Source organism: Thalassophryne amazonica, chromosome 6, assembly GCF_902500255.1.
Source record: "Thalassophryne amazonica chromosome 6, fThaAma1.1, whole genome shotgun sequence".
Taxonomy (NCBI): domain Eukaryota; kingdom Metazoa; phylum Chordata; class Actinopteri; order Batrachoidiformes; family Batrachoididae; genus Thalassophryne; species Thalassophryne amazonica.
In genome coordinates this window covers 97,475,405-97,499,665 of record NC_047108.1, presented here as the reverse complement: position 1 = coordinate 97,499,665, position 24,261 = coordinate 97,475,405, and the positions used below count along the sequence as shown (strand labels likewise).

Genomic DNA, 24,261 nt, shown 5'->3' with positions numbered 1-24,261 from the left:
GCGCAATGTGGTTACACATTGTGCAGCTGCTGTGAAAAAAAAAACATAAATAAAAATTACATGCTGCGACGGTTTCGTGCATGTGGGAACATAGTGCGAGCAACTGCAACATGTGTAACCACATCGCGCAGCTGCTGTGAAAAAAAAATACATGCCACCCACGGGATTCGAACCTGCACTTTCCAAAAGCTGTGATTGCCAGCCAGAAACTTTACCAGTAAGCTACTGTCGCTGTCCTGTAAAAGGTGCGGGAAACTGCCTCGTATCAAGAAGGACAATGATGTATAAAAAAACCCCTACACACACCATATAAAAACACCGCATTTTATTGAATCCCTTTTATCAAGTGGGTGATACAAGTGTGATCTGTCTGTTCCTCTGTACATGACCCATGGTCACCGACATACAGCAATGAAATTACATGAATGAGAAGCAGTGCACTCTTATCATGTCCACATCTGCTGGCAGCGTATCCAGCCAGGCCCATGCACGTGTCCTGCCCGACACACGTTATTGTCGATGGCATGCCATGGGACAGTTACTACGTCATGCGGAACTGAGCTCACTTGGGTGACATGACAGTAACATCGCCCGCTGCGTGTTGTGATCTCTGAAGGTCCGTTTCACGTGCTCACTACAGCCCATTGCAATAGCGATATATGTTTTTATGTATGTCCACGTGATGACAGCAAGCACACACACGTGCATCACAGTGTGCAGTTGTTAGTTCATGTCTGTCCAAACACGGTATGTGTTCCCCAGCCATGCCGTCCAGAACCACAGATCTCCACAGCCGCTCCTGTGGGCGGCCACACCACCTGTCAGTTCCGCACACACACCAACGTGTCACAGTGTCTGTTTGCAAACCCACACTCGTGGTGGCACTTAAACAAATTTCACATCCAGCTCGACAGTGATCGTTTGATGACTATTGTCATGTTAACAGTGTGAATGGCCACACATTTTCTAAGTACCAAGCGAGCCGACACCTGCCACAAGAGGGTTCGATAGGCTCTGACAGCGCACACACTGTCTTTCAGATGCTGGTGTGCACAAATAATTGTAGCAACAGGTGTACAAGGCATTGAAGGCAGCTACGTATTGCATATGATTCCTGCTTCATGCGCACTTCATGCGCAATTCGACCACATTCGTACTGTGTGTGAAGGGGCCCTAAGGGACGCAAGAAAACCATGCTCAAACTGCTCAAACACAGTAGGATGTGCAGGAGAACCAAACAGTTCAACACTGCATCTATGATCAGGCTGATAACACTTTATGAATGAAATAATGAAGACACTAATAAAGAAGACACGGTCGTGGTTGAAGCATCCATCAAAACAGACATACACGAGTTCACAGCTGAGTTTATAGTTTGAAATAACACTTTGGGAAATAATATGAGACAAAGATTGAAAATTTTCCTCCTTTACAGCATAATATATAATGGAAATTAACTTTTGATTTATAGTCAGCAATGCTGTCTGGTCTCTGACTGGCTGTACAAAAGTAAATGGTACATGATACAGAAGTGTATCATTACTTCACAATTGCAGGATAATGATCATTTCCACATTATGTTATAAGGAACACTGAGGATTACAAACTACCACCTCAGTGACCTTATCCGGCCCCCGGGCTGCCACTTTGAGATCTTTGCTAATGAATGCTTGTATTGTACTTTTAAAACATTTAAAAACATATATCACTGAAAACTCTTGTTCAGAAAATATGCACAAGACATTTCAGGTTAATGAGTATTCAAATCATCCTCTTCCACATTTCCTTCGTGACAAAGAGGGCTGACATTTGCATAATTTCCCTGCACTGCTGGGGCTGCTGCGTGCTGCCTCTGCCCTCCTCCCCGCCTTCAACTGTCATTTAATATAAAAAAAAGTGATTAATGCAATTTGAAATTATCCATTCACATGAACGTAGATGGAAACACTGGACTGCATGTCTGGGTGATAATTTGGCAAAATGGAAGGGACAATACAGTTTGGATATTTCACTGGCTCATCCTGTTTGACATTTAGAGCAATTTTGATAATTTTACTTAAAAAAATGTATAATATTCACTGAAAATATATTTTTTAAGTGAAATAAACTGACAGGACATGTCAGACTCCATTACGACAGAAGACTTTCTTCCCCGTGTAATAAGGACACTGGAGGCTCAGGAGATTTACAGAGAGAAGAAAAAACAGAACAAATTCTACTGAGGGAGTAAAAAATGTTTGCATCAAGGACAGGCTTGGATTTGAAGTGTGACATCAGCAAAAAAATGTTTAATCTCTGTTTTTGTGTAATCACACTCTGGTATGACACTCCAGAGAGGCTAACTGATGGAGCACTGTGTGGGAAAACCCAAATCGAAACAAAACCTTTTGATGACAGCTCTGTGAAAGGACGGAGGAATGTTTGTGCACCTGCCAGAAGCCATACGTGAGATATTATCATTTGAAAAACTTCCACTGTGGGTCGATGATGAGAATGTTGTAACTGATTGCTGAGACTGGCACACTTAGTGGACCAAATGGATATTCTACATGAAGTTTGCATGCTCCAGCATGAAACATTTATGCTGCCTGCCCTTCTGGATCTTTACTGCCAATCATTTTTTTCTTCTTCCTTTCATCTGTATCTGCTTTTTCAGCTTATTTTGTTTTTTGGTGAAATTAAATTTGTGACTAAGCAAAAGCTTTTATCTTCAGAAGGAATAATTTCTAGTTTATGCAGAACTTTTGGACTGATCTGGATGACTTCCTGCAAAGAGGAAATTATATTTGGAAAAAAAAACAAAAAACAAAATGATTAATGCAATTTCAAACGATCCATTCACATGAACGTAGATGGAAATGTAATGTGATTTCATTTGTGAACTTAGACCTCAAAAAGTGCTTGAGTCACCATGGAAACAAGAACTTAAGATATTTAGATTAATACTGAAGTCACCCAGCTGTTTTAGCATCTAAACTGACCAAATGGGGTAATTTATGACCCACGAGGACTGACTCAGGGTTTGCATGGTACTATCTGAGTGTGGGGTCACGGTGTGTCTATATATCTATACGAGGTCTGTTAGAAAAGTATCCAACCTTTTTATTTTTTCAAAAACCTGATGGATTTGAATCACGTGTGCTTGCATGAGCCAACCTTGAACCTTCGTGCGCATGCGTGAATTTTTTCACGCCTGTTGATTGCGTCATTTGCTTGTAAGCAGCCTTTGTGTGAGAATGGGTGGAGTCTCTCGTCGGATTTTCTTTGCAAGGAAAATGGCGGAACAACTGGAGTAGCGCGACTGTATCAAATTTAGCCAGAAACTGGGCGACATCCATGTGGAAACCATTCGGATTATTCAGACGGCTTTCAGTGATGATCCTATGGGCATCACACAGATTAAGGAGCGGTACAACCTGTTTAAAGACATCCGCACAACAGTGGAGAGCGAGCCACGCTCCAGGCGGCCATCAACATGCTGAAATGACCAGATCATTTCCAAATTGAATGCTGTGGTGATGCGGGACCGTTGTGTGACTATCCGAGAAATTGCGGAAGAGGTGGACATCAGCACTTTTACGGCACATTCCGCTGTGACAGAAGATTTGGCCATGAAAAGAGTTGCAGCAAAATTCATCGGCACGAAGCTGATGGCGCAGCAAAAGCGCCACCATGTTGAAGCCTCACAGGACATGTTGTGACATGCCCACCTCTTCCACAATTTCTCGGATAGTCACACGACTGAAAAGCCACCGAAAGCCGTCTGAATCTTCCGAATGGTGGAAGAGGTGGGCATCATTTTTCGGAGTCCAGCATGTCCTGTGAGACTTCAACACGGTGGCGCTTTTGCTCCGCCAGCAGCTTCGTGCCGAAGCCATCGGCATGAATTTCGCTGCAACTCTTTTCATGGCCAAATCTTCTGTCGCAGTGGAATGTGCCAAAAAAAGTGCTGATGTCCACCTCTTCCGTAATTTCTCGGATAGTCACACGACGGTCCCACATCACCACAGCGTTCACTTTTGAAATGATCTGGTCATTTCAGCATGTCGATGGCCGCCCAGAGCGTGGCTCGCTCTCCACCATTGTGCGGCCGTCTTTAATTCGGTTGTACTTAATCTGTGTGATGCCCATAGCATCGTCACCGAAAGCCATCTGAATAATCTGAATGGTTTCCACCTGGCTGTCGCCCAGTTTCTGGCAAAATTTGATGCAGTCGTGCTGCTCCAGTTGTTCTGCGATTTTCCTTGCAAAGAAAATCCGACGAGAGACAACAACCATCCTCAGATAAAGGCTGCTTACAAGATAATGACGCAATCGACAGGCGTGAAAACATTCACGCATGCGCACGAAGGTTCAAGGTTGGCTCATGCAAGTACACATGATTCAAATCCATCAGGTTTTTGAAAAAAATAAAAAGGTCGGATGCTTTTCTAACAGACCTCATATATATTAAAAGCCAAGTAGCCTCTGTGCACGTGTGCATGTGTATGGCTTCGATGACGGAGAAACTGTGGAGCGTTGACATTTGCCGTTTGGTATGCTTATGTATTTTGGGTCAAGGATGAATGCCGCCAAAATGGAATGTTGATAGAAAGAATTTTTTGGAGCAATTATGGATTTTACATAAAAACAGCTGATAATTACATTCTGGACTCACTTCCAGCAGGGGCCGGTTCATTTTCAAGGTGTGGCAACCCTTGAACCCACCGTCCGACTGAAGAAAGAATCCTTCTGGGATGTCATCTCTGAGGACTCCGGAGGCAGTTGGGAGGTACCGACAGGCCCAAAGGGCTGTAGCCTCTGTTGTGAGGGAGGCAAAGCAGCGGCTGTGGGAGGAGTTCGGCGTAATCATGGAGAAGTACTTTCACTCGGCACCAGTGTGCTTCTGGCAGATCGTGAAGCACTTCAGCAGGAGAAAACGTGGTATCATCCAAGCCGTCTACAGTAAGGATGGGACTATGTTACCCTCAACTGAGGAGGTAATCGGGCACTGGAAGGAACACTTTGAGGAACTCCTGCATCAGGCCAGAGTGCCCTCGATAGTAGGGGCAGAGCTGGAAGCTGATGGGGGACCATCATCAATTTCCCTGGTTGAAGTCACTGAGTTAATCAAATAACTCTGCAGTGGCAAAGCCCCGTGGGTTGGTGAGGTCCATCCAGAAATGCTGAAGGTGTGGAGGGACTGTCTTGGATGAGATGTGTCTTCAACATTTCTTTGAGGTCTGCGACAATGCCTAAGGAGTGGCAAACTGAGTGGTGATCCCTATATTTTAAAAGGGGAACAGAGATTATGTGCCAATTACAGGGGCATCACACTACTCAGCCTCCCTGGTAAAGTCTACTCCAGGTCTACTCCAGGGTGCTAGAAAGGAGGGTTCAGCTGATACTCCAGGGTGCTAGAAAGGAGGGTTCAGCTGATAGTTGAACCTCAGATTGAAGAGCAACAAAACAGGTTCTGTCCTGACTGTGGAGCAACCGACCAGCTCTTCACTCTCACAAACAAGCTGGAGGGTGCCTGGGAATTTGCCCATTCAGTCTACATGTGATTTGTGGGCTTGGAGAAGCATATGATTGGGTTCCCCGGGAGATACTGTGGGAGGGGCTGCGGAAGTATGGAGTGACGGGGTCCCTTCTCAAGGCCATCCAATCTCTCTACTCACACAGTGAGAGCTGTGTTCCGGTGGTCGACATGTCAGACTTGTTTCCAGTGGGGGTTGGCCTCCACCAGGTCTGCACCTTGTCACCAGTCCTGACTGTAATATTCATGAGAGGATATCAAGGCGTAGTCACGGAAGGGGGGTGTTCAGTTTGGTGGGCTCAGGATCTTATCACTGTTTTCTGCAGATGACGTGGTCCTGTTGGTTTCATTGGCCTGTGACCTCCAACACTCACTGGATCACTCACAAGCTTTACTAAATTATAAATAACTTTTTAATGATATGAGATAGAAACTTACTTTTTTTTGCTTAAAGGTTAACTCAGTGGACTTTCAAGCAACAGTCCACCATCTTTGTACTCCTCAAAGAAGCTGTGTGATGATGTGAGCAATGTGAGTGTCCAGTCGCAATTGGTCCACCGTCACATGGTTTTCCAAAATCCAATCGTATGGCAGATTCACCTCATGTGACACACGAAAGATTGTTTTTAGGAGTGATGTGTTACTAGTTTATTATAGTTTGCTGTGTGTTTTGAATAAATGTGTGTGGAAAATTATGTCCGATTTACTTTTTCCTTTCTTATTTCTGATTGTAAACCTTTACTTTATTACACTTATAAAAAACAACTATAGCATATATATTTTGAAAGTACAGGTTGAAAAAAAAGAGACATAAAACTTGATTGTGAGATGCAGGGAGAGCTGTTAACAGCAATAATAAAACATTTATGCCAGGCGAGTGAACTGTCCAAAAAATGCCCCAGAGGGTTAACCACTGAATCTGAAAAATGAGGTGGGCTTCATAGATAATTGGCAAAGCTTCTGGGGAAAACCTGGTCTTGTTAGGAGCGACGGCATCCATCCCACTTTGGATGGAGCAGCTCTCATTTCTAGAAATCTGGCCAATTTTCTTATCGTCCTCCTGGTCGTTACTGGGAGTTTCTCTGTGAATTTTCAGAACTTTTGTCTGACTTAGTGCTTAGCTCAGATAAGATAATTATAGTGGGCGATTTTAACATCCACACAGATGCTGAGAATGACAGCCTCAACACTGCATTTAATCTATTATTAGACTCAATTGGCTTTGCTCAAAATGTAAATGAGTCCACCCACCACTTTAATCATATCTTAGATCTTGTTCTGACTTATGGTATGGAAATTGAAGACTTAACAGTATTCCCTGAAAACTCCCTTCTGTCTGATCATTTCTTATAACATTTACATTTACTCTTATGGACTACCCAGCAGTGGGGAATAAGTTTCATTACACTAGAAGTCTTTCAGAAAGCGCTGTAACTAGGTTTAAGGATATGATTCCTTCTTTATGTTCTCTAATGCCATATACCAACACAGTGCAGAGTAGCTACCTAAACTCTGTAAGTGAGATAGAGTATCTCATCAATAGTTTTACATCCTCATTGAAGACAACTTTGGATGCTGTAGCTCCTCTGAAAAAGAGAGCTTTAAATCAGAAGTGCCTGACTCCGTGGTATAACTCACAAACTCGCAGCTTAAAGCAGATAACCCGTAAGTTGGAGAGGAAATGGCGTCTCACTAATTTAGAAGATCTTCACTTAGCCTGGAAAAAGAGTCTGTTGCGCTATAAAAAAGCCCTCCGTAAAGCTAGGATATCTTACTACTCATCACTAATTGAAGAAAATAAGAACAACCCCAGGTTTCTTTTCAGCACTGTAGCCAGGCTGACAAAGAGTCAGAGCTCTATTGAGCCGAGTATTCCTTTAACTTTAACTAGTAATGACTTCATGACTTTCTTTGCTAATAAAATTTTAACTATTAGAGAAAAAATTACTCATAACCATCCCAAAGTCATATCGTTATCTTTGGCTGCTTTCAGTGATGCCGGTATTTGGTTAGACTCTTTCTCTCAGATTGTTCTGTCTGAGTTATTTTCATTAGTTACTTCATCCAAACCATCAACATGTCTATTAGACCCCATTCCTACCAGGCTGCTCAAGGAAGCCCTACCATTATTTAATGCTTCGATCTTAAATATGATCAATCTATCTTTATTAGTTGACTATGTACCACAGGCTTTTAAGGTGGCAGTAATTAAACCATTACTTAAAAAGCCATCACTTGACCCAGCTATCTTAGCTAGTTATAGGCCAATCTCCAACCTTCCTTTTCTCTCAAAAATTCTTGAAAGGGTAGTTGTAAAACAGCTAACTGATCATCTGCAGAGGAATGGTCTATTTGAAGAGTTTCAGTCACGTTTTAGAATTCATCATAGTACAGAAACAGCATTAGTGAAGGTTACAAATGATCTTCTTATGGCCTCAGACAGTGGACTCATCTCTGTGCTTGTTCTGTTAGACCTCAGTGCTGCTTTTGATACTGTTTGCTGTGTGGGCCACTGAAGAGGAGGTACTGCTGGCCCACCACCACAAGATGGCGCCCTGCTTGAAGTGCGGGCTTCAAGCACGAGAGGGCGTCGGAGCGACCGTTAGTGACAGCTGTCACTCATCATCCGTACCAGCTGTCACTTATCCACTACTCAACACCATCACCATAAAGGCCGGACTGCAACTCCACCTCCCCGCCGAGAAATCAGCTACCTTGGAGGTAATATTCTCTGCTGTATTTAACGCTGACTAATAGTCTGAACTTCTTTGCAGCCGTTTTCCTGTGGGATTGCCTTATCTGTGGGATTGGCGTTTGGTGTGATCAGCGACTGCTTCGCTTCACACCCCAACCAGATAAGTGGTTAGACAGGAGCTGCACGAGTGTGTGATTGGAGGTGGAGGTGCTCCCTCCTTACTGAACACAGACTGTGGGATTACTGAGTGTGCGTACTCACACTCACCTGTGCTGTTTCTATTCTCTGCCAGCAGTACCAGGTCTGACAGCTGAAGACGGTGACCACCTGGGGACCCAGGACTTGGCGGCTCCGGTGTTCTTCAGGTCCATTGGCGGTGAGGGCCGTGTGGGATCCGACTCGGTTCTGGACGGGCGTCTCCTATCCTCAAGCCTGCCCACACGTCACCCAACATGTAATTGACTGTAGTCCCAAACTGATTGTTGTCTGAATTCCGTTGTGCACAATTTACAACATTAAATTGTTACTGTTTGGCTTATCCATTGCCCGTTCTTTTACGCCCCCTGTTGTGGCTCCGTGTTCCTACACTTTCACAACAGGATTTCTCGGCCAGTGTCATGGATCCCGAGGGGTGTCAACCATCGCTTGAACAGCCAATGGAAGAGCGAGGTGCACAGGCGCCAGCAGGAGGCGTGTTAGGTGAGCTGCAGCACATTTTAACCGCTTTTACTGCTTGGTTGGACTTAGTTACCGAGCAGAGCATTGTTCTCAATCAAAGGATGGAGGCTCTCACCGCCCAGGTGGAAGCGCACGCTCAGGGCGCTGCTGCAGCACCTCCTCCTGCTGACCGAATGCCAGAGACAGACATTCCACTGGTCGTTCAACGAACCCCCCCCCACCTTCCCCTGAAGCATACATAAGCCCTCCGGAGCCGTACGGAGGCTGTGTGGAGACGTGCGCGGACTTCTTGATGCAGTGCTCGCTCGTCTTTTCACAGCGTCATGTCATGTATGCGTCAGACGCTAGCCGGGTGGCTTACCTTATAAACTTGCTTCGAGGAGAGGCACGCGCCTGGGCTACGGCGCTCTGGGAGCAGAATTCACGGCTCCTAACGGTTTACACTGAGTTTGTGAGGGAGTTCCGACAGGTGTTCGACCACCCTCATAGAGGCGAGACCGCTTCAAGCGTGCTGCTGTCGATAAGACAGGGATGTCGGAGCGCGGCGAAGTATGCAGTCGACTTCCGCATCGCGGCAGCGCGAGCCGGCTGGAATGCTGTTGCACTCCGCGCCGCCTTTGTAAACGGACTGTCTCTGGTCCTTAAGGAGCACCTGGTGGCGAAGGACGAGCCGCGGGATTTAGACGGGCTTATCGACCTGGTTATACGGTTATACAACCGATTAACAGAACACCGACGGGAGCGAGACGAAGGGCGTGGTCAGGCACAAGCCGTCCCTCTTCCTCCCAGGTCCGAAAGGGAGCCGACTTCCCCACGCTCCACAGCCGGGGCTCTCCACATGACGACAGCTCCCCCTGCTGACGTTGCTATGGAAACGAGCAGGGCCAAAAAGCCATCAGATCAGAGACAAAGAAGGCTGATCCGTGGAGAGTGTTTTCTCTGCAGCTCAACCGAGCACACACAGAGAGAATGTCCCCAAATGGTCAAAACAGCAGTACTCGTCCTTAGAGACTGGGCTAAGGGTGGGTCACAATACCCACGCGGGGAGACCCCGAAAATCTGCACGTATCCCAGTCACGATCCTGAGTGGGGATCTAACCCTTCACGCCCCAGCACTGGTGGACACGGGGTCGGAGGGGAATCTGCTGGATAGCAGATGGGCAAAGGAGGTTGGGCTCCCTCTAGTGGCCTTACCATCACCATTGTCGGTGTGGGCACTAGATGGCACCCTTCTTCCACTAATCACACACCAGACACAGCCCGTGACTTTGGTTGTATCTGGGAATCACAGGGAGGAGATTGTGTTTTATGTAACACCTTCTACCTCCCGAGTGATTTTGGGTTTTCCATGGGTGTTAAAACACAATCCCCGGATTGATTGGCCGTCTGGGGTTGTGGTTCAATGGAGTGAAACCTGCCACCGGGAGTGTTTAGGATCCTCAGTTCCACCCGGTGTGACAGCTAAGGAGGAGGTTTTAGTCCCCCCCAATCTGGCAGCGGTGCCAGCTGAGTACCATGACCTTGCTGACGTCTTCAGCAAGGATCTGGCACTCACGCTGCCCCCACACCGTCCGTACGATTGTGCCATTGATTTGATACTGGGCGCTGAGTACCCGTCCAGCAGGCTGTACAACCTCTCACGTCCGGAACGAGAACCAATGGAGACCTACATCCGGGACTCGTTAGCTGCCGGGTTGATCCGGAACTCCACCTCCCCGATGGGTGCTGGTTTCTTTTTTGTGGGCAAGAAGAACGGCGGACTCCGTCCATGCATTGATTACAGAGGGCTGAACGAGATCACGGTTCGCAACCGATACCCGTTACCTCTGTTGGATTCAGTGTTCACGCCCCTGCATGGAGCCCAAATTTTCACGAAATTGGATCTTAGGAATGCTTATCACCTGGTTCGGATCCGGGAGGGAGACGAGTGGAAGACGGCATTTAAGACCCCGTTAGGTCACTTTGAGTACCTGGTCATGCCGTTCGGCCTCACCAATGTGCCCGCGACATTCCAAGCGTTGGTTAATGACGTCTTGTGGGACTTCCTGCATCGGTTTGTCTTCGTATATCTAGACGATATACTCATCTTTTCTCCGGATCCTGAGACCCATGTCAAGCATGTACGTCAGGTCCTACAGCGGTTGTTGGAGAACCGGCTGTTTGTGAAGGGCGAAAAGTGCGAGTTCCACCACACTTCTTTGTACTTCCTGGGGTTCATAATCTCCTCCAACTCTGTCGCCCCTGATCCGGCCAAGGTTGCGGCGGTGAGAGATTGGCCCTAACCAACAAACCGTAGGAAACTGCAACAGTTCCTTGGTTTTGCAAATTTCTACCGGAGGTTCATCAAGGGCTACAGTCAGGTAGTTAGCCCCCTGACAGCCCTGACCTCCACGAAAGTCCCCTTCACCTGGTCGGATCGGTGCGAAGCCGCGTTTAGGGAGTTGAAACGCCGGTTCTCGACTGCACCGGTTCTGGTGCAGCCCGATCCCAATCGCCAGTTTGTAGTTGAAGTGGACGCCTCTGACTCCGGGATGGGAGCCGTGCTATCCCAGAGCGGGGAGTCCGACAAGGTTCTCCATCCATGTGCCTACTTTTCCCGCAGGTTGACCCCGGCTGAAAGGAACTATGACGTCGGCAATAGGGAACTTCTTGCGGTGAAGGAGGCTCTTGAGGAGTGGAGACACCTGTTGGAGGGAGCATCGGTACCATTTACGGTTTTCACGGACCATTGGAACCTGGAGTACATTCGGACCCCAGGCGTCTGAACCCCAGGCAAGCCCGCTGGTCGCTGTTCTTCGGGCGTTTTGAATTTCAGATCACCTACCGCCCCGGGACGAAAAACCAACGATCTGACGCCCTGTCCCGGGTGCATGAAGAGGAGGTCAAGACCGAGCTGTCAGACCCGACGGAAACCATCATCCCCAAGTCCACTGTCGTGGCCACCCTCACCTGGGACGTGGAGAAGACCGTCCGGGAGGCCCTGACACGGAGCCTGGACCCAGGGACAGGTCCAAAGGACAAATTGTACGTCCCACCAGAGGCCAGGGCTGCGGTCTTAGACTTCTGTCACAGTTCCAAGCTCTCCTGTCATCCAGGGGTGCGAAGGACCGTGGCAGTGGTCCAGCAGCGCTTCTGGTGGGCGTCTATGGAAGCCGACATCCAGGAGTATGTCCAGGCCTGCACCACCTGTGCCAGGGGCAAAGCCGACCACCACAAGGCCCAAGGCCTCCTCCAGCCTCTGCCCGTGCCTCATCACCCCTGGTGTCACATCGGCCTGGACTTTGTCACGGGCCTCCCGCCATCCCAGGGCATGACTACCATCCTCACGATAGTGGACCAGTTCTCCAAGGCGGCCCACTTCGTGGCCCTCCCAAAGCTCCCAACGGCCCAGGAGACTGCAGACCTCCTGGTCCACCATGTCGTGCGTCTGCATGGGATTCCATCGGACATTGTCTCGGATTGTGGTCCTCAGTTCTCCTCCCAGGTCTGGAGGAGTTTCTGCAGGGAACTGGGGGCCACCGTCACTCTCTCGTTTGGGTACCACCCCCAGACGAATGGGCAGGCAGAGCAGACGAAGCAGGAGTTGGAGCATGCCCTCCGCTGCATGACCTCCGCGCACCCGACGGCCTGGAGTGACCATCTGGCCTGGATCGAGTATGCTCATAATAGCCAAGTTTCATCTGCCACCGGCCTCTCCCCGTTTGAGGTGTGTTTGGGGTACCAGCCCCCATTGTTTCTGCTAGTGGAGGGAGAGGTCGGGGTGCCCTCGGTCCAGGCCCATCTGAGGAAGTGCCGTCGGGTGTGGCGTACCGCCCGCTCTGCCCTGCTCAGAGCCCGGACGAGGGCTAAGGCCCATGCAGACCGCCGGCGTTCCCCGGCCCCTGCATACCAGCCCGGGCAGGAGGTTTGGCTATCCACAAAGGACATCCCCCTGCAGGTGGAATCCCAGAAGCTGAAGGACAGGTACATAGGACCCTTTTCCATACTCAAAGTCCTCAGTCCGGGATACACCCCATTTTTCATGTGTCAAGACTCAAGCCCTGCCATACCTCACCACTGTGTGCCCCTGGACCAGCGCCGCCTCCTGCCCGGATCATCGACGGGGAGCCCGCATGGACAGTACGCCGGCTCCTGGACGTCCATCGAAAGGGCCGGGGGTTCCAGTATCTGGTGGACTGGGAGGGTTATGGACCCGAAGAGCGCTCCTGGGTGAACAGGAGCTTCATCCTGGACCCGGCCCTCCTGGCCAACTTCTACACCCGTCACCCGGATAAGCCTGGTTGGGCGCCAGGAGGCGCCCGTTGAGGGGGGGGGTCCTGTTGTGTGGGCCGCTGAAGAGGAGGTACTGCTGGCCCACCACCACAAAATGGCGCCCTGCTTGAAGTGCGGGCTTCAAGCACGAGAGGGCGTCGGAGCGACCGGGAGTGACAGCTGTCACTCATCATCCGTACCAGCTGTCACTCATCCACTACTCAACACCATCACCATAAAGGCCGGACTGCAACTCCACCTCCCCGCCGAGAAATCAGCTACCTTGGAGGTAATATTCTCTGCTGTATTTAACGCTGACTAATAGTCTGAACTTCTTTGCAGCCGTTTTCCTGTGGGATTGCCTTACCTGTGGGATTGGCGTTTGGTGTGATCAGCGACTGCTTCGCTTCACACCCCAACCAGATAAGTGGTTAGACAGGAGCTGCACGAGTGTGTGATTGGAGGTGGAGGTGCTCCCTCCTTACTGAACACAGACTGTGGGATTACTGAGTGTGCATACTCACACTCACCTGTGCTGTTTCTATTCTCTGCCAGCAGTACCAGGTCTGACAGCTGAAGACGGTGACCACCTGGGGACCCAGGACTTGGCGGCTCTGGTGTTCTTCAGGTCCGTTGGCGGTGAGGGCCGTGTGGGATCCGGCTCGGTTCTGGATGGGCATCTCCTATCCTCAAGCCTCACCCAACGTGTAACTGACTGTAGTCCCAAACTGATTGTTGTCTGTATTCCGTTGTGCACAATTTACAACATTAAATTGTTACTGTTTGGCTTATCCATTGCCCGTTCTTTTACGCCCCCTGTTGTGGGTCCGTGTTCCTACACTTTCACAACACTGTTGACCATAAAATTTTATTACAGAGATTAGAGCATGCCATAGGTGGTTTGAATCATATTTATCTAATAGATTACAATATGTTCATGTAAATGGGGAATCTTCTTCACAGACTAAGGTTAATTATGGAGTTCCACAAGGTTCTGTGCTTGGACCAATTTTATTCACTTTATACATGCTTCCCTTAGGCAGTATTATTAGACGGCATTGCTTAAATTTTCATTGTTACGCAGATGATACCCAGCTTTATCTATCCATGAAGCCAGAGGACACACACCAATTAGCTAAACTGCAGGATTGTCTTACAGACATAAAGACATGGATGACCTCTAATTTCTTGTTTTTAAACTCAGATAAAACTGAAGTTATTGTACTTGGCCCCACAAATCTTAGAAACATGGTGTCTAACCAGATCCTTACTCTGGATGGCATTACCCTGACCTCTAGTAATACTATGAGAAATCCTGGAGTCATTTTTGATCAGGATATGTCATTCAAAGTGCATATTAAACAAATATGTAGGACTGCTTTTTTGCATTTACGCAATATCTCTAAAATTAGAAAGGTCTTGTCTCAGAGTGATGCTGAAAAACTAATTCATGCATTTATTTCCTCTAGGCTGGACTATTGTAATTCATTATTATCAGGTTGTCCTAAAAGTTCCCTGAAAAGCCTTCAGTTAATTCAAAATGCTGCAGCTAGAGTACTAACGGGGACTAGAAGGAGAGAGCATATCCCAATTCAGATCAGGGAGACAGACACCCTCTCTACTTTTAAGATTAGGCTTAAAACTTTCCTTTTTGCTAAAGCTTATAGTTAGGGCTGGATCAGGTGACCCTGAACCATCCCTTAGTTATGCTGCTATAGACTTAGACTGCTGGGGGGTTCCCATGATGCACTGAATGTTTCTTTCTCTTTTTGCTCTGTATGCACCACTCTGCATTTAATCATTAGTGATTGATCTCTGCTCCCCTCCACAGCATGTCTTTTTCCTGGTTCTCTCCCTCAGCCCCAACCAGTCCCAGCAGAAGACTGCCCCTCCCTGAGCCTGGTTCTGCTGGAGGTTTCTTCCTGTTAAAAGGGAGTTTTTCCTTCCCACTGTCGCCAAGTGCTTGCTCACAGGGGGTCGTTTTGACCATTGGGGTTTTTACGTAATTATTGTATGGCCTTGCCTTATAATATAAAGCGCCTTGGGGCAACTGTTTGTTGTGATTTGGCGCTATATAAATAAAATTGATTGATTGATTGATTGACGGTAGATGTGTGAAACGACATGGAATAAGTCTCTTTTCCAAAGTGTACTCCATGTGACGTCAGTGACTCTATGGCCTTGGCAGAGGTTTGCGCTCTCGGAGTGCTTCTCGTTACACATAAGTTAATGTATGGACATCTGTGGTTTGATTTTTTTTTTCACCTGAGGCCAAAATACGGCCATTGGGTATTGTGAAGACCTTCTGTCCGTCCATCTGATTGCATGCACCTGGATTAACTAATTTACACATTAGCTTCCCGTTCTAGCTCTGTCATGAAGTTTACCCACAGAGACAGCATTCACAACTGAACATCAGTTCATTTTTACCCAAGGTCAAAATATGGCCTTTGGGTCTTGCGAAGGCCTTTCATCTGTCTGTCCATCCGTCCATAGCCTAAATCTATTCCTATTGCTGCCAGGGTCTTCAAATTCACAGGGACATACACCTTGGACAAGTTCTTGACCTATTTTAAGAGGGCAAAAGGTCACATTCTGTTTCCAATTTTTATGCTCATATGGTAGAGGGTATGTAGCATTGCATTATATTTTATATGTTTAGATTACTTGGATTGTTACCGACATCTGGTGAAAATTTCATGTCAATAGCACCTTTAGAAATATATTTACTGAGAAAAATGGTGACGCGTTCAGTACTTATTTTACCAGCTGTATGATGTGATCCGAGGGGGTGGTGACCAAGTGCTTAGTTAGCTTGGGTTCAGTGCAGAAGGTTCCCGGTTCAAACCCCACCCCCTTCTGATGCAATGTGGAGTTGTGTCAGGTGTAAAACGTCTGCCAAATCGACCCTGAGTGAAAGCAAGGGAGCAGCCAGAGGGACTTACTGTGATGTGTTCTGATACGGTGAGCATCTACATGGGACCAAAGGTTTGCAGATTGTTTCCAGCAGCTCCCTATGTCATAATAACAAAACACCTCCACACCGACATCCCACCACCCACATGTTGTGGAAATATTTGTTTGACCTAAAACAAAAATGATTTAGTGGGAGACCATGCTGTGTTTCCATGTAAACATCAGGCATAATTCATTTCTCCCCCTTTTGCCAAATCCTAAATGGGCTTAGAGTAAAACTAAATGTTCAGCTGCAGCTTTAATTTGAAAGATTTTCTCCGCCTAAAGCTATGTAGAGGCTGCTGTGTTTAACTGCACTGTGAAGAGGAGAAGCCAAATTTAAAATGTCATTATATCATTCTCAGAAACCAGAAATATGACTGTGGAGAGGCCAAGCTGCAACGTGTTGATGTGAGAATGTATTTGGTTTGAGGGTGAACACAGGAATCTGTTATTACTTACTGCTGACATAATGCATTAAAAAAACGTGCTTTCATCTGAGAAATAGCTGTTTAACGACCTTTTGGAAGCTTAACACACACAAACACACGCGCACACACACACACACACACACACACGAACAGCAGTGTGTATTACATGTGTATTGCCTCTTACAAATAGGGATTTTTCAGGCACCAAAAAGACAATGCTCATTCTCAACTAAGTGGCAAAAATCACCACTGAAGGTCAGAAGGAACTAAAGTTATCAAGATTCATCCACGATGCCCCATCTGGACATTTATGTCAAAAATTGTTCAATGAAATTTCCTGAAATTTCTCATTTGCAATTTTGTATCAAGATTCTTTAAGAGGCTGCCTACAAAGAGAATAAATTTAATTGTTCTTAAATCACTATAAGGACCCCCTCCCCCCCAGGGCTACCCAAGAGGGCAAAAAAAAGCAACATTTTTTTTTCCACACTTCATTTATTACAGAAATTTTTGTTTTTCCCTGAAATTTGGTACAGACATTCTTTAGGTGACTGTGACCATTGTGAAGTCTGACTTTCCAATAGAATCCGTGTGCTCCCCCCCACACACACACAAGAAGAGCAAACAATTTCAGCTCTTGTGACTTATTCAAAATCCCTTGAGTATTTCCTGAATAATGTTTTACAGCTACTTTCCTCATATTTGGTCAAAATAACTATTTCTTTATCCAAAGAACTTCAGAGTCCCTGTTTGTTTATGTCCCCCAAGGAGGTTATGTTTTAATTGCTCTTTCTCTGTTACTCAACAGGTTATCTCAAAAGTACATGAAGAGATTTCAGTCGAATTTGGTTGGAATGTAGGCCTTTGGTCAAGCAGTTGATTAAATTTTGGTAAAGATCTGCACTGAAAAAAAAGATACTTTGGATTAACTTATGTATAACAATGTATATTTATGATTTGGTAAAATAATTCTAGCAGATTTAAACTGGAAACCACAATTTTCCATTAGACCAATGTAAATAAGTACTTTGAATGAAGTGCACTGATCTTTCACTTTTTTTCAGTGCCTGACATCGATTAAGTTCAGCAATCAGGAACCAAAGTCGGGATTAAAAAAAAAAAAGATCAGGAAAAAAGATTCAGATCAGCATCAGACATCAACAATTAGCAAAGACCACCAACTTCAGCCATTGTTAACTCCTAACTCTGTGTTGTCACACTGCCGCCAGTCATCTTTTTTCATACTAACATGAGCTGATAGATAATAAAATAAAAAATAAATAGACAAAATCTCAGTTTATAGATCAGATAATGATCTGGTGGACGAAACTGTAATGTCGGACAGGGTTGGTCCACTAAACTGGACTAAGGATGGCAATTTGGTTAAGGCTTAATTTAAATTTACTAGGACTGTGCGCCTTTTTAGCACTATATGTTGGTATTTCCTCAACAAGTATCCCTTTTTTTATTTGCTCCACCTTCAAAAATTGGTTCCTCTTCTATTTTATGATACTTTTCTGGTTTATGATATAAATCTAGCCAATGTGGAATAAAACACCCAAAAACAGGCTTGTGTTTTACTCCCACATAAATCTGATGAAGTCAAATATTCACTTTTTTCCCCTCAGTCATTCAGCCCACACCTGCAGTGACTCCTCAGAACCATTCCACCGAAGGATTTATTGATGAATCATTTATGATATTAATGTGCTGTAATTGTTCATTTTCTGTCACAGACAAGGGAAACGGAGCGCACACAACAGATGCACAGTGAAAACATTAGGTGGGTGAGATGGCACTCAGTATGGCCTTTGGCTGGTTAATGAGATAGAACATTTGGCTGCTTCTGATCTGGCTGTTTTATTATGTGAGCAGACAACTGCAGAGCCTATTTAGCAGCCAAATACATGTGGCTTTGATTTTCGGCTGCTGGCGCGTTGCCAGTGTGTCTCCTGTGCAATCAATCAGAGATGGAATTAGAGAAAAGCACAGTGGAATCAAACAATACTTTAACATACGCAGAAAACACACGTACGTCTATGTAAAGGATCTGAGGCAGGACTTAGTTTTTGGTGCAATAGATTTTGAGTAGAAGGGAGGCCTGGCAGTTATTTTGTATTCACAGCTTGAAACGCGGAAAAAGGCAGCAGTGTTTTTCTGGTAGTAATGATTTGGTTTGTGACATTGACAGTTTTGCGTCTGACACACTGTCTGTTACTGTCAGATGGTGTAAGTGGAAGTTGAGTAAGTGCTGAGTAGATAAGTGTTTGATCAGTGTTTGGATCATGTCCATCTTTCATTCATTTTAATTGGGTATAGACGAGACATGAGCCTATATGAGTTTTTGATGATATAATAACCTTAAAGCAAAAGTACACGGCCTTGTAGCAGTTAGTAATGTCTCTGTATATACTGCATTTCAGTGTGCACATAGGATAAGATGAAATTTCTTGATCCTATGCCAGGGAGGCCTCATTGTTACAGCGCAAGACTCAAAACATCTCGATCTATCTATCTAAATTTAAGATAAGAGCAACTTTATTTATCCCAAAGGAAATTATTTTGCCAGAGTATAGAAACAGTGAACAGTGACCAGTGTTTTTTATTTTAAGAGTAAGTACAACAATAATGCGAAATGACTGGGAGACATTTGCACAAGATGTTTGACAATATTGCACATAACTCTGAATAACTCTGTTCGTTATGTATTCATCCTGCAGAAGGGAGAGGAATGATACAGTCTTATTACCACAGGTAAGAAAGACCTCCTCCATTCTGTGGTGCACCTCCATTTCCTCAGTCTACATCTGAAGGTGCTCTGACAGGATGTCAGTGTGGCATGCAGGGGGTGGGAGGTGTTGTCCAGGATGCTGAGCAGCTTCCCCAGCATCCTCTTCTCGAGACAGATAGATTTATTGCTGCAGAAGCACTGAGGCCAATATTTAATAGCCAAAGTAAGATGATCGGGATCTGCCCGTAAGGGGAGCGGGTAGAGGTCATGCAAGAACCGGTGGTTGAGACAGTGCTTGTGAATGAGCCTGTGAAAGACCCAGATGCCAAGAACTGCCCCCGGTAGGCCTACCAGATAATGACTCCGAAACAGCAAAGGCCAAAAGGAAACAAAGGCCCACCTGATCAGGACAGGATAAACAGGCCATACACAGGCAAAAGAATTCATGGGTAAGAAATCAGATTTTGAAATGGTTGAAAACCATAAAAAATTACACTAGAACATTTTGAAATATCAGTCGCAGATAAACGTAGCAGTTTCGCATTGAGAAGCACAAACAGAGCCTTTCAGTAAAAAGGTATTCCTGTGTAAAATATAATTATAAATGACCCCACTCACTTATTTCAGTCACTAAGATAGGTTGGTCGCTTGAAGGTTTTTGAATATGGGGTAGGAAAAATCCACGCCCACTCTCACATTTAATGGCATCCATGCCAAATTTAATCAAAATCAGAGGATAATTTAAAAGTTTTCTTCTGCTAACAGCTTGCTAAAAGCAATTTGCAGGTAGAATTAAACACATTAAAATCAAGCAAAAACTAAAATGATGCAGTGAAGAGAGTGAGTTTTCATTCTCCTTTTTCAAGGCCTGCTCGACAAATTAACGCTGGAGTAATGTGTCCCTGGTGGCTCTCCAGGACGAATGATGATGGCCAATGGCTCCAGCCTGGCAGAGAAAAAAAGGGACGCAGCGGCACAGAGAGTACTGGACATGTCAGTAGTGATTACATTCTGCTTGTGAAGGGGTCAGAGGTCAGACAGAGCATGTGCCGACAGCTCCCGGTGCCAAAATGACTGGAGTCCCAACACTGTACAAAGCCATTTCCTTCTGCTGCTTCAGGCTCAGCATGCACATCCACACCATAACTGTTCCTCTATCTGTGAAAATCTCATTTATTTTCCTCATACAGCATGTACTTGCGGAGTAGGTACAAGTATTCTCTGGAGATGATGGTTATGAGATTAGCTCTCAGATTTTGAGGGAGGGATTCTGAGTTCAGTGTTAATCTTAGCCAACAGTCTAGAACTTATCTAAAATATATTTGGCTTATGTGTTTCATTCAGCTAAGCTACCCTACAGTGGCACTTCTCCAATTCTCAAAACAAAGTTTTGGTTTGGTTTAGAACACGCGCCCGTCGTACACTCATTTTCCTAGTTGTGCCTGTTTGTGCATGTGTGCTAACATATCTGCATTGTAATAGAATCAAATCAAATCAAATCAATTTTCTTTATATAGCGCCAAATCACAACAAACAGTTGCCCCAAGGCGCCTTATATTGTAAGGCAAGGCCATACAATAATTACGGAAAAACCCCAACGGTCAAAACGACCCCCTGTGAGCAAGCACTTGGCAACGGTGGGAAGGAAAAACTCCCTTTTATCAGGAAGAAACCTCCAGCAGAACCAGGCTCAGGGAGGGGCAGTCTTCTGCTGGGACTGGTTGGGGCTGAGGGAGAGAACCAGGAAAAAGACATGCTGTGGAGGGGAGCAGAGATCAATCACTAATGATTAAATGCAGAGTGATGCATACGGAGCAAAAAGAGAAAGAAACACTCAGTGCATCATGGGAACCCCCCAGCAGTCTATGTCTATAGCAGCATAACTAAGGGATGGTTCAGGGTCACCTGATCCAGCCCTAACTATAAGCTTTAGCAAAAAGGAAAGTTTTAAGCCTAATCTTAAAAGTAGAGAGGGTGTCTGTCTCCCTGATGATATGGTACTATGAGGTCCCTAAGATAAGATGGGACCTGATTATTCAAAACCTTATAAGTAAGAAGAAGAATTTTAAATTCTATTCTAGAATTAACAGGAAGCCAATGAAGAGAGGCCAATATGGGTGAGATATGCTCTCTCCTTCTAGTCCCTGTTAGCACTCTAGCTGCAAGCATTTTGAATTAACTGAAGGCTTTTCAGGGAACTTTTAGGACAACCTGATAATAATGAATTACAATAGTCCAGCCTAGAGGAAATAAATGCATGAATTAGTTTTTCAGCATCACTCTGAGACAAGACCTTTCAGTCCTACATATTTGTTTAATATGCGCATTGAATGACATATCCTGATCAAAAATGACTCCAAGATTTCTCACAGTATTACTAGAGGTCAGGGTAATGCCATCCAGAGTAAGGATCTGGTTAGACACCATGTTTCTAAGATTTGTGGGGCCAAGTACAATAACTTCAGTTTTATCTGAGTTTAAAAGCAGGAAATTAGAGGTCATCCATGTCTTTATGTCTGTAAGACAATCCTGCAGTTTAGCTAATTGGTGTGTGTCCTCTGGCTTCATGGATAGATAAAGCTGGGTATCATCTGCATAACAACGAAAATTTAAGCAATGCCGTCTAATAATACTGCCTAAGGGAAACATGTATAAAGTGAATAAAATTGGTCCTAGCACAGAACCTTGTGGAACTCCATAATTAACCTTAGTCTGTGAAGAAGATTCCCCATTTACATGAACAAATTGTAATTTATTAGATAAATATGATTCAAACCACCGCAGCGCAGTGCCTTTAATACCTATGGCATGCTCTAATCTCTGTAATAAAATTTTATGGTCAACAGTATCAAAAGCAGCACTGAGGTCTAACAGAACAAGCACAGAGATGAGTCCACTGTCCGAGGCCATAAGAAGATCATTTGTAACCTTCACTAATGCTGTTTCTGTACTATGATGAATTCTAAAACCTGACTGAAACTCTTCAAATAGACCATTAAGTGTGACATGAGGATTCAGTTATTCAGATACTTTTAAATGTTTCTGTACATCTGTTTATCTGTTACTTTCTTTCCTCCCAAAGATTCTGCTCTTCAGACCTGACACACTTTTAAAGCAAAGTTCTTGAACACGCTTACTGTGTCTCACCTGTGTGTCTATGTTTGCCTCGATGCACGGCAGGGATGAGTTAATGGATTCATTTGCGTGTGTGTGTGTTTTTTGCATTCACTGTATGTCAAATTTCATTTAAGTTGAACTCAGTGCTGAAGCTTCATGCACATTTTCTTCACCCTCACAGCTGAATCCTGTGATTTCATGGATGCCACTGAAATTCATCATGAAGATTTTCTGTGCTAAATACTTGAGTTTCCCAGCCATCTACTCTATTTTCCCTCTACTTTATTATTTATGTGGCATTATTTGGATAATGTCTCAGTAAGAGGTAGTGAAAACATAAACCTGTTTAAAACAGAGAGAATAGCAATGAACAGTGCAAAACTTGTAGTGGTATCAAATATTAATGACATACAAATATCGGTTTATAGATATGAATGAGCAACGTGAGCTGAGTGAAAATCTTCGGAATTGTTTTCAGAAATTGCCTTTTATTACATACTGAGGTTAGCCATTAAGTGCAAATGTATTTCAGTGATTTGTATTCACAGTGAATCATTTATCAGCACTTCATAGCTAAAAATCAAACAGCATAACCACTTTTGCATCATGCCTGTGTAAACAATTGAGGAAAAGCCTCACCGTCCTCTCGAGACTTCTGAATAAATGCATCAACACCACTTTCACCGTAGTTTCCCTCTGAAGCTACGGTGGACACATAGTTCCAGCGTAATGCTTTGACGATGTCCACCATGGCCTGGGCCTGGTACGTGTCCGGGGGTACAACTCGAGAGAAGAAGTCATAGCGGGTGTTGTCACTCAGCTCTGGAGCTGTGGAGGCGTAGCTCACCTGAGGGATCTATGACAAAGTTTGAGAAGAAGAAAAAGACAGTGTATTAATTAAACTGATTTTTTGTCAATGACAAACATCCTGCACGATGGTTTCCTGTGCATGGACTTTATTTACATCCATCTTTAAGAAATACAAACTGCATGGTCCTCTATGGTAAATCTGGCTGGAATAGGCACTTCTCAAAAAAAAAAAAAAAGACACAAGTGAAGAAACCCACCAAGATGACTTAAAGAGATATAGGCTGCTGTAGCTATGACTGTAGTCCACCATGCATCACCAGTCATAGTTTAATGATGGAGTAGAATAGAGGTCAGGACGGCTCTAGCAGAATGCAGCACACCACAGACACAACTACCCTGAGTCCTGGATTTAATCCACCTAAGCAGACAATCAATCCATCTCCAACTAGGTAGCCATCCATCTTCCGCAGTGAGGTAACAGTATGCAGTATCCCCTTGGCCTTCTCTAGGTGTTGCCATCCTCAACACTAAGGCACCTGTGTGCTAGATCATCCACACAGAAATGTGCCACATGTCCAAAATATGATAGCTAACGTTCCTTCAACATGCATGCGCGTCATCTCATGCGTTTTAAGTAACTATTTGATACAAGGTGAGTCTAGCAGTAACCAAGGATCCTCCAGAGAGATCTTGTACCAAAAACATCCAGTCATCACCTTAGATCAGTGGCTTGAGACCATATCTTGCAGCCATTCACAGTAATACAAGAGTCAGTAGGATCCTCAACACTTGTCATCATTGTCGTGGCTATCCCTCAGTGGCGAGGAAGATCTCTTAATTGATTCTTGGACAGGATGGTGGATGCAGAGATAACTGAATAGAGTCTTGACAATGATCTACTCTTGGTTGTAGAAGATCTGCTTGGGAAGTTGGCTGTCATTCATCCTAACAACGTGAACCACCCTGGTCACATTTTGGCCAGGACTCCCTTGAAAGAGGTTTTCAATCTCAATGGGATATTTTCTGGTTAAATAAAGGTTAAGTAAGTAAGTAAGTAAGTTTCTTGAAAATGACA

The 24,261-nt window shown here is 45.1% G+C and overlaps 1 protein-coding gene across 2 annotated transcripts in view; it reads right to left on the bottom strand.

Annotated features, from left to right (window-relative positions):
- Window positions 1-24,261, bottom strand: part of LOC117512710 (metabotropic glutamate receptor 4-like) — a 673,449-nt gene that overhangs the window by 202,021 nt on the left and 447,167 nt on the right. For both annotated transcript variants that reach the window (XR_004561363.1, XM_034172892.1), the window contains exon 3: window positions 23,016-23,232. Coding sequence is in view for 1 of the 2 variants with exons in the window: in XM_034172892.1 (XP_034028783.1) it covers window positions 23,016-23,232 (217 nt within the window). In the remaining variant the exon portion in view is untranslated. The remainder of the gene's footprint in view (window positions 1-23,015; window positions 23,233-24,261) is intronic.